Source organism: Trachurus japonicus, chromosome 13 (assembly GCF_045865225.1).
Source record: "Trachurus japonicus isolate A0001 chromosome 13, Traja_1.0".
Classification (NCBI taxonomy): Eukaryota; Metazoa; Chordata; class Actinopteri; order Carangiformes; family Carangidae; genus Trachurus; species Trachurus japonicus.
In genome coordinates this window covers 10,202,869-10,214,074 of record NC_140919.1, presented here as the reverse complement: position 1 = coordinate 10,214,074, position 11,206 = coordinate 10,202,869, and the positions used below count along the sequence as shown (strand labels likewise).

At 44.4% G+C, this 11,206-nt stretch overlaps 1 protein-coding gene and 1 long non-coding RNA gene across 2 annotated transcripts in view; both read right to left on the bottom strand.

Annotated features, from left to right (window-relative positions):
* Positions 1–501: 501 nt before the first annotated feature.
* The window catches only part of LOC146975451 (uncharacterized), a 56,634-nt gene continuing 45,929 nt past the window's right edge, over positions 502–11,206 (bottom strand). The window contains exon 2 of the long non-coding RNA XR_015037442.1: positions 502–1,417. This is a non-coding gene — a long non-coding RNA (uncharacterized LOC146975451). The remainder of the gene's footprint in view (positions 1,418–11,206) is intronic.
* Positions 502–11,206, bottom strand: part of LOC146975452 (A disintegrin and metalloproteinase with thrombospondin motifs 15-like) — a 30,306-nt gene continuing 19,601 nt past the window's right edge. Inside the window, exons 5-9 of the mRNA XM_085794620.1 lie at positions 10,097–10,380; positions 9,174–9,351; positions 8,025–8,200; positions 5,498–5,673; positions 502–2,535 (exon numbers count right to left, since the gene is read on the bottom strand). Coding sequence (XP_085650746.1) covers positions 1,755–2,535; positions 5,498–5,673; positions 8,025–8,200; positions 9,174–9,351; positions 10,097–10,380 — 1,595 coding nt within the window. The 3' untranslated portion in view covers positions 502–1,754. The remainder of the gene's footprint in view (positions 2,536–5,497; positions 5,674–8,024; positions 8,201–9,173; positions 9,352–10,096; positions 10,381–11,206) is intronic.

Sequence of the window (11,206 nt, the reverse complement as noted above, 5' to 3'; positions counted from 1 at the left end):
AGTTTAGTGATGTCTGATGGACTTAAACCAGATATTTGTAAAACTTTTTATCCATTTGAGCTCCATAATATCTACACCTATGATAGAAATACACTAACAATCCCATCTAAACAGCAAACAACGACAATATCAGTCTGGTGATTGATTGTGTTGCGTTTACAGTGGACTTTGCCTCTAATTCCACCATTGAGTAGGTTTTTGCCACTTGTTTATCCAGTAGACTGTGTAACTGTTAAACTTTTTGACTCTCAGTGATGTGGTTCATGCTTTAGGAATGGTTTAAGAAATCCACTTAGATATTTTGATAGCCTACTTAGTTGTTTGTTCCTGAATATTTAATTTTAGGAATGATTCTGGTACACTGAGATGCTAACAATACTTTTTTTCCAATAAGCAATTACATCAAACTCTGGAATGTAAACAAACCAATCACCAAGCTGCATGCTGATTGGCTCACTGACACTGATTAGATTTACTCATTTACTCCTTCGAATTGAAATGTTTTGGTCCTTGATGGTTTAAAACCAGTTTGGTTGGTCCATTGTCAGCCAAGTCCAAAAGTTAAAATCAACCATCTCATAAAAGAGACAAAAGCAGCAAAACCTTCACACCTGAGCAGCTAGAACCAGTAAAACTTTGGCTTGAACATTACTCACTAGAGCCACCCATTGATTATCAGTGTTGTCGCAGGTTAATTTCCTGTTGACAGGTTAATTGGACTGATTGTTTCAACTCTCTCACACACACAGCCATCTTTAAAGCTTCTAGCTCCAGGAGGTGGAGAGTTAGTTTTGGAGGTGATGATTGAGATGTACAGCGAAGCTTCTATTTTAGGAAGCCATACTTCTTCTGTCCAGCTCATGCAGAGACGTGTCTCTCACAGTACTAAGGCTTTGTCGAAGGTTATAATTCTTTGGCAACACAGAACACAGCTGAACGGAACAGGCAAAGACGCGTTATGATTGAACAGCCGACATTAACTGTACAGACGATGGAAACATCATAACTCTGACTTCCGTAAAAAAAAATACTCAAAGATTTTTGGTCTCTAGTGAAAGTCAGGGATTCTTTGATGATTGGTCCAATTGATAAAGGCGGTTTCAAGTGTGTAGGACTGTCATTTTGGAAGTGTAGAGCCGTTTGTTGACATGAACTGACTGTGAATGGCCGACCTCAGCCAGCAGCACCCAAAAAAGAAAAAACGTAACAAAAAAAACAAAGATGTAAGAACTGCGATCAGGTTTTGAACGGGGCAGATACAGTACTGTGTTTCACATATCGAATAGTTCCTCAGTGAAATGAGAAAAAAGTGTCAGTTCACAGATATCAGCACAGTGTGAGTCTCACAAACGTCCATCTTTATCTACATCCTCTGGTAGAAACGATGTCCGTGTGTGTGTGATCACTGTCTCTGCATCTCCTCAGGCATCGTGTCATCATTCCTGGTAGAGGTAGACTAACCTAAAGCCAAACCTGCCACAAACGGTTTGACAAGTTTACAAAGCAGGCAGCTTTTCTTTTTCTTTATTGTCATGTAAACAGCTCTGTCTTTTCAAACAAGGTAGGAGGAGGACACTCTGTCTCAGCTGGCACTTTTTTTTCCTTGCAGAACAGATGCCTCCTGCTCTGCCTACCAGAGGATTTCCACCCAAGACAGCGAGATGGATCATTGTCTGGCCGACTTGGGCTCAAGTTCTCGTCAAACCATCAGTTTGACTTCCAAAGATAAGTCCATGGGCTGCACCTGTTTGGTCCTAGCATGGCTTCAGGTTGCAGAGGTCCAGTTCTTGAGGCTTCCTCCTCCCAGAGCAGTGATCCCTGGGTAGGCTTCCACCGGTCTCGGTCATACAGCGCACCGGCCGCCTCTTAAAGCCCCTTCCGCAAGACTTGGAGCAGTGAGACCAGGTGCCGACATCCCACACAGGGCAGGGATCTCCACACGCTCTGACCGCCACGGGCCGGTCGGCGCCGTCGCAGTCCATCGCGGGACGGCCCTCCATGCTCTGGCACTGCACCAGCCTCTTCTGGAGACCGCTGCCGCAAGTCACCGTGCAAACATCCCAACTTCCCGTCACCCAGTGGCTGACGGGCCTCTTGCCTTGCATCACCTGCTTCTTCAGCTCCACTTTGTTGCTGTCCACCAAGACGCTGTTCTGCGCCTTGATGTTCCTCTCCCCCTTCTGCAGAGCTTTGTCGTCCTTGTTCTCCTTGGAGATGTAGAAGGAGTAGCGCACTCTGGGAGGGGTCATCTTCCCCACGGAGAGCACCTCCACGGTCAGGGGCTCCTGCAGCGGTCTGGTGGCCTGCAGGATCTCCACGGACGTGGAGGTGCCGCTGTAGCGCAGCAGGCTTCCCTTCACCAGCAGGTCGCGCTCCACCGCAGACACCACGTAGTTGCCGTTCAGGAGGTACTTGCCGTAGCGGTTCTTCACCGCCAGGTAGTTCTCGTCGCTGACCATTCCTCGGTAGCCGCGCTGACGGATGTCGATGTTGGAGGCTCCGGCTGGCAGCGTCACTACGAAGTTGTAGCCATGACTGTAGAGGAAGTGAGGAGAATATATATTTAAAAACACAATAAAGGGAATACTAAGTGTCACTTTTGTACTAGAGTTGTCACGATACCCAAATGAGTACCCACGATACTATACCAGACAAAGTATCATGGTTCTGGATAGGGGTGGGAATCTTTTACTATCTCACAATTCGATTTGATTCTGTTTTTTGGGGCTATGATTCGATTCAAAATCGATTTTTGATTCAAAACGATTTGATTCCTAATGATTTCTGCTTCAGTCTATCGGTGTGTAAAGGATCCTCATGATCTACTCCAGTCTGCTTTACAAGACAGAATGACTAAAGTGTCTTTTTCATATTTATCGAGTTTTAAACATTTATCCATGCTGAGATGGAATTGTTGAAACTGTTGCATGAAAGCAATATCACATGTTGCTTAAGTAACAAAATTAGAAGTACCTCTTTATTAAAAAAACAGTGCAGTTAAACATGCTGCCTTTTAAATTCTAAGGAAACGGAGGCCGACAGCCAGCAGATTTGTTTCGTTTTTTTATTTGTTAAAATCGATTTTGGGACATTTTATATCGATTCTGAACCGTATTAAATGAGAATTGCGATTCTTATGTGAATCGATTTTTTGGCACACCCCTAGTTCCGGGTATTATCACGATACCGCAGACTTTTTTTTATTATTATTTATATGAACTGCAATGCATTTACACAAGATATAATTATGTATTAATGAGTCATACATGGAAATATTTCAACTTTTTTATATCAACAGACAAGCAGCAACTTGTTCTAGGTATATTATAACCAACACAATATTTGACATACTGGTTATCGGCATTTTAGAGATTGTACACGGCTGAGGACAGAATACAGGTAACAGTTGTGTTGTTGCCTATTTTCACTAACAGCCCGTTTTAAACAGAGATCCCACAACATTATGGACGCACCACAGGCAAACAGCCAATCATTCAGTAACTGATGAATTTCCTGCCTTGGCGGGACAATAAAGTTTTGTGTTGTTCAGTCGCAGCATCGTTCCCAGAGCAGCGTGTTTGGCACCGCGGGGTACTGTTGGTATCGCGCAACTCTACTTTGTACTGAAGATGTTTCACATTAGCATATACGGTATTTCCCTTTTTACACCCAACATAGCACTTCATGTTCTTCCCAGACAGTTCAACTTGGTTTCATCAGCCTACAAATATTTTTCCAGAAGCACTTCAGGTTGTCAAGGTGGTCACCTCATGGCCAGAGATCTTAACCAGCTCCAACCAAGCCTTTGAGCCTTCTGGCCCTCATTTGTACCTCACTGATCATTCTGAGTTGTGTCTTTGCGTCATCTTGAGCTGGGCGCCCACTTCAAGGAAGAGTAACCACAGATCTAAATTGTCTCCATTTATAGACAATAATCTGGAAGAGCCAGAATAGCCTCGGCCTTCCTGAGAACGTGCCGATAATAGATGACAGAAATCTTTGACTTGGACAGTCACAGGTCTCTTGAGGCTGGACAGATCCTGTCTTCTGTCCCAAAATGTTTGTAATTATCTACTAGGGCGGTTTCAGAGCCAAGCTGATGTAGGACAGTGGGGGATTTCCTGAAATCAACAATCATGTCCTTTGTTTTGGTAACATTAAGCTGAAGGAATGAGTGTTGGCACCATGACCCTGGTTCTGCTCCTGTAAGAGGCCGACGATCGCTGTATCCTCTGCAAACTTAATGACGTTCACAACCCAGCTGAGAACCAGTTACACACTGCATATCTGAGGGGGTGAGGCCTCCATGAATGCCAATAAACAGACGTTGCTTTATTTCCAAATAGGACAGACATCGGCCTTTAGTTCCTCATCTTTGTTTCTGTCACTGCACATCTACCAAGACAATAGTAGTTTGAGTAACACAGCCCTTTACATGTTGCTGCACGTCTGCCCTCAGGCCCTGCCACTTTCTTGAAGGCCTGAGATCACCACTTCCTGCTTTAAAACCCTGGTCAATCCCACAACCAGGGTGTGTATGACAATATCTGCATAAGTTTGAAATACTGTTGTACATTTCTTTCCAGCATTGAACCCCTTAAAGGGGAATTGCCGTTTTTTTACAATCTAGACCTTATTTCTAGCATGAAATACGATAATTTACTCACCCAGACAACTTTGGTGTCATTATGAGTCGTTGTGATGAAATTAGCTCCAGCCGAGAGCCGCGTATATCCGTATAATGCGAGTCTACAGGGCAGCAGAATGCAGCCTCTAAATAACACATTATCTGCAGAGAAACTCCTTCATTTCACCAATATTTAGTTATGATATGCTAGTGCTATTCCCCTCTGAGTCCGGGGTTAGCTGTTATCAACATCCGGGGTCTGTAGGTTGACCTACTGACCTCTGACCTGGATGATGTCACGGCTCATTCTGATAATAATCATTCCACTTCGGCATTCGGGTCCATTTTTATCTCAACTAGCCGGAGCTTTAGTGAGTCCAGGTTGAGGAGAGGAAGCCTGTGGAAGCTGAACTTCATCCAGCTGCTCATTTTGTTCTGACAAGTCGGAAACACGCAGAAACGAACCGTAGCATTAGCGGTAGCAACAAGCCGCACCACGGTCGGAGATGACATCATCCAGGTCAGAGGTCAGTAGGTCAAACTACAGACCCCGGATGTTGATAACAGCTAACCCCGGACTCAGAGGGGAATAGCACTAGCCTATCAGAACTAAATATTGGTGAAATGAAGGAGTTTCTCTGCAGATAATGTGTTATTTAGAGGCTGCATTCTGCTGCCCTGTAGACTCACATTATACGGATATACGCGGCTCTCGGCTGGAGCTAATTTCAACAACGACTTGTAATGACACCAAAGTTGTCTGGGTAAATGATAAATGGTTCTATTTTATGCTAGAAATAAGGTCCAGATTGTAAAAAAACTGAAATTCCCCTTTAACATCAACCTGTAAAGCTTTCCTTAGGTACTTACACAGGTTTGGTGAACATCCCTGAGATCTTCTTGCAGCCCTGGTTGTCTCCGCCACACACGCCGCACTTGTCAAACTTCTTGTTGGAGTCCAGCTTGCCATCGCAGCCCGCCTTGATGCATTTCCCCTGGACGCACACGGCCGACGTGTCCGGAGAGCAGGGCGTCCCGTCCACAACCTGCAGGCAGGGCGTGAGGTTTCAGTCAGAGATTCATTACATCATGCTGGGCTGATGTCATTGGGTTATTATATGTGAGTCAGTTGGAGCCAACAGTAAGAAAGATTAGAAACACAGACGTTGATACTCTGTGGATTTCCAATAAAGCAGCTGGCAGCAGAGAGACAAGTGCAGTGTCCTTCAGTGTAACCGAGACGTGGCCTTGTATTGCTGCAACATACTTGTTTTCATGCTGGTTGCATAAATAGTAGCTGACTGGCCACAGCTGCAAAGTGATACTATCCCTGCATGTTTCCCTTCCTCGCCACTCCATCCATCCTGCAGCAGCAGCAGCAGCAGCAGCACTCACTGCTGTGTCGCTGATGGAGCTGACCGTTACTTCTTAAAGGGATAGTTCAACATTTTGGCAAATTGGCCCATTGCCATAATCGCTATAGTCATAGCAGTAGGTTCGTTACCTTTAATTGTCGGTGTAAGCTATTTTTAGAATGGCGGAGCAGAGCCGCAAGCTGCTCAGAGCTATGCTATGGAGGCTAATGGGATTTCTTGGTTTCCCTCATCAAACTCAACAACTCCAAAACGCTGTCGTGGACAAGTTGTGAGCTGCACATTCACCACGCTATGAGATAATAACACAACGTTACCAGACAGAGTTGTTTTAGAGGGAAATTCATGCAAAACCGCTGATGCGTGTTGCCTTCAGGGACAGTTTTTCATCAAGCAGTCTCTGTATTTACCCTGTATTTACCTCGAAAACAACTCTGTGTGGTAACGTTGTGTTATTATCTCATAGCGTGGTGAATGTGCAGCTCACAACTTGTCCACCAGAGCGTTTTGGAGTTTTGGGATTGTGTATTTGATGAGTTTGATGAGGGAAACCAAGAAATTCCTTTAGCCTCCGTAGCGTAGCTCTGAGCAGCTCACGGCTCTGCTCCGCCGTTCTAAAAATAGCTTGCACCGACAAATAAAGGTAACGAACCTACTATACTACTATGACTATAGTGATTATGGCAATGGGCCAATTTGCCAAAATGTTGAACTATCCCTTTAACATTGTGGCTGAGAGCCAAATCACAACGGGGCAAATAGTTAACTGTAAACACAGAGCGGCTCAATAATAAAATGCTTCAACTTCACCTCCCGTGAGTCTTCGAGGTGTTCGATGACAAGGAGTTCACATTTCATTAGCGAGCACAAAAGATGCTCTGAATGTTAAAGAGAAGTCACGTCTCATGTTTTTAGTGAGATCTAAGTGTGACAGGACGTTTTTATTCATCGCAGCGTGATGGAAGCTGACGGAGCCGCCACATTCACAACACAGCCGGCAATTACCAGGCTCAAATCTGCCTCGGGTAATTAAGATTTACTGGTAATGTGAAAGCAGTGAATGTATGAATGAACGTTTGCCTTTCTTTACCTTTATCAACATGTCCCGATGACGTCTATTAATCTTAAAACATGTGAAAAATACGAACAGCAACCGAGGCTTCGTCCACACTAATACATCTTCATTTTAACCTTCCTGTTGTCCTTCTGTTTCCTTCCTCCATCCTTCCTTTCTCTCTTCCTTCTTTCCACAATCCTTTTTCCCTCCCTTCCTTCCTTCCTTCCTTCCCTTCGTCCTTACTTCTTCTTCCTCTTTTGATCCAATTGACCTGGTCTGTTCCCTATAGTACCTCCATCTTTCTTTCCTTCCCTTTTCCCTTCCTTCTTACCTCCCTTCTTCCTTCCTTCTTCTTCCTTCCTTGGACGAATCTGTTCCCTCCCCCCCACTTTCTTTACTTCCCTTTTCCCTTTCTTCTTTCCATAATCCTTTTTCCCTCCCTTCCTTCCTTCTTCCTTGAACAAAATCTGTTCCCTCCCTCCATCTTTCTTTCCTTCCTTCCTTCCTTCCTTCCTTCCTTCCTTCCTTCCTTCCTTCCTTCCTTCCTTCCTTCCTTCCTTCCTTCCTTCCTTCACTTCGTCCTTACTTCTTCCTTCCTTTATGGCTCAACTGACCCAATCTGTTCCCTCCCTCCTTCTATCTGTCCTTCCTTTTTCCCTTCCTACTTTCCTCCCATCTTTCTCTTTGTCCTTCCTTCCTTCCTTCTTTCCCTTCGTCCTTCCTTCCTTCCTTCTTTCCCTTCGTCCTTCCTTACTTCCTTTCTTCCTTGACCCAGGAGGGTTAAAACACAAACAACACATGATCATGGTGCTTTCAACACTGATAAGACCCACACTTTTAAAAAAAAACAACAAAAATGTAGAAAAGTTATGTCTTTTTTTGTGGTGTGGACATGACATAAATGGATACAGTTGTATATTTGATATCAGGGATGATTAGATGTTTAAACAGGTAGCTGAAAACTCACCTTAGGAGCGAGTACGTAAAAGTACCCGGTCCCGTTAGCGCGACAGATGAGCTTGCATTTGTCCTTGGGAGAGATTCCTGAATACTTGGGGACCCAGACCACGGCGGCGCCCAGTCTGTTGGTGTTCAGGTTCAGGCCGTTGAACGCCTCGCACTGCTCCTCACGGAAACTCTTACCTGGAGACATAAAAAATAAAAAAATAACCCTAAAGTTGACTGACAACTCCTCAAGGGATTGTGGTTGTGGTGCTTTTCCAACCCTATTACCCAACGTTAGCATCGCTAGGCTAATTAGGCTCTCGGCTCTCACTGTGTAGCATGTGTGTGCATTTTACGAGGACCAACCACAATGTGTTTGGAAAATGTTAATGTTTCTTGGATAACTTTGGCTGCACTTGGCTGGAGTGTAAAACCAGCTATTCCAACTTCCAATCCATGTTGCAAATTATATTTTAAAGGGATAGTTCAACATTTTGGCAAATTGGCCGATCATAGCAGTAGGTTTGTTACCTTTAATTGTCGATGCAAGCTATTTTTTAGAATGGCAGAGCAGAGCCATGAGCTGCTCAGAGCTACGCTACGGAGGCTAATGGGATTTCTTGGTTTCCCTCATCAAACTCATCAAATACACAATCCAACAACTCCACAACGCTCTGGTGGACAAGTTGTGACCTGCACATTCACCACGCTATGAGATAATAACACAACGTTACCAGACAGAGTTGTTTTAGAGGGAAATTCATGCAAAACCACTGATGCACGTTGCCTTCAGGGACAGTTTTTCCTCAAGCAGTCTCTGTATTTCCCTCTAAAACAACTCTGTCTGGTAACGTTGTGTTATTATCTCATAGCGTGGTGAATGTGCAGGTCACAACTTGTCCACCAGAGCGTTGTGGAGTTGTTGGATTGTGTATTCGATGAGTTCGATGAGGGAAACCAAGAAATCCCATAATGAGCCTCCGTAGCGTAGCTCTGAGCAGCTCACGGCTCTAAAAATAGCTTGCACCGACAATTAAAGGTAACGAACCTACTGCTATGACTATAGGGATTATGGCAATTTGCCAAAATGTTGAACTATCCTTTTAAGATGAATATGAAAGTTTCATGATAGTGAAACTATGCACCCTCAGATATGAATGTGTGAACGTACCTGTGTCAGGACAGGGGTTGAGGTTACAGGAGCGATATTTGATGCGAAGGCCGTAACAGTATTTGCCTCCGTTTTCAGGGACCGGGTTGTCGCAGTGTCTCTTAGCGAGCTGAACTCCGCCACCGCAGCTCCGGGAGCACTCTCCAAACGCGCCCCACTTCCCCCACTTGCCATCCACCTGCGAGGGAAAAGCGATCGCATCAGTTGTGGAACTTAAAAAGACTGACCGAGAAGCACTGCCACTGCAAAAACTGTAAATCTTTCCAAGAATATTTGTCTTATTTCTTGTCAAAATGTCTCATTTCTAGTCAAAACTAATCTCTTTCCACTTCAAATAAGACTCATCACCTAAAAATGAACTTGTTTTTAGATCATTTTCACTTGTTTCAAACTAATTTTCACTTGAAATAAGTAGAAAAATCAGACAGTGAAAGGAAGTTTTTTGTGCTTGTAATAGGAAAGAAAAATTTGCTCCACTGTCAGATTTTTCTACTTATTTCAAGTGAAAATAGGCTTGAAATAAGTGTCTAAAAACATACATGTATGTATATGTATAAATACACTTATTTTAGGTATAATGAGATTTGTTTTGACTAGAAATTACATTTTGACTAGAAATAAGACAAATATTCTTTGTAAGATTTTGAGTTTTTGCAGTGTTGTCCCGAGTCTTTTCATGGACCTGTCTGAGATTATAGATTTGACCTCTGACCTCCTGTGGGTGGAAACATCTCTAGCTCAGTTTAAACTAATGAATTAACAACAACTGAATGATAATACATGAGTTTTTATCTTCTGTTCCTGAGGTATATTTATCAGATGTCAAAATGCAGGAAGCGGCTAATCAGTTTCTGATGCAGTTTTATAGTCTGCATTAAAATACCTGTAGTTTTTGCAGTGTGACCTGCGAGGCGAGCGCTCACCTTGATGTGCATGGTGGCGTTCTTCTCGGAGCAGACTCCCCGGTAGCACAGCTTGCCGTTGCCGCAGCCGGTGCCGTCGGCCCAGGGGAAGTGTCGGGTCTGACAGACCAGCTGGCCGCGGGCCTTCCCGGTGCACCACAGCTTGGAGCAGGGCTGCATGTAGGGGCAGGGCTTGGAGGCGTGACCGAAGGCCAGCTCACACTGCCGGTGCAGGCTGTAGCTGGACCCGGGCAGATTGTCGGGGAGGGACAGCTGCCTCTGAGGCTGGTCCAGCAGGCAGTCTCCTGAGAAACAAACCAACAGCACGGTCGTAAATCAAGACTGCAGCTGCATTTTCCCTCATATGGATATTAAAATCGAGGTGACTTAATGACTGAAAGTCTGGAAGCTTGTTCGGATCTCCTTCTATCTGAAGCCACCGTGACCACAGTTCTCTGTGGCCTCTGGCTGCTGCTCATCGGCCTTTTTCATCACTGTTTTGATTTTCAGCATCGTCCTCGTTTCCAGCAGCAGCTGGTTTCAGTTGTGAATGCACATTTAGTTTTCTGTTTGCTTATTTTCCACTTTACACGTTCTCCCTGACCCCAAGTTTGAATCTCCATCTCCTGCTCTTTGGTGACTGATTTTTCTTTGGATCATCCTTAGTCCTTAAAGGGATAGTTCAACATTTTGGCAAATTGTCCCATTGCCATAATCCCTATAGTCATAGCAATAGGTTCGTTACCTTTAATTGTCGGTGCAAGCTATTTTTAGAACAGCGGAGCAGAGCGATGAGCTGCTCAAAGCTCATGGGATTTCTTGGTTTCCCTCATCAAACTCATCAAATACACAATCCAACGACTCCAAAATGCTCTGGTCTACAAGTTGTGACCTGCACATTCACCACGCTATGAGATAATAACACAACGTTACCAGACAGAGTTGTTGTAGAGGGAAATTAATGCAAAACCACTGATGCGCGTTGCCTTCAGGGACAGTTTTTCAGCAAGCAGTCTCTGTACTTCCCTCTAAAACAACTCTGTCTGGTAACGTTGTGTTATTATCTCATAGTGTGGTGAATGTGCAGGTCACAACTTGTCCACCAGAGCGTTGTGGAGTTGTTGGATTGTG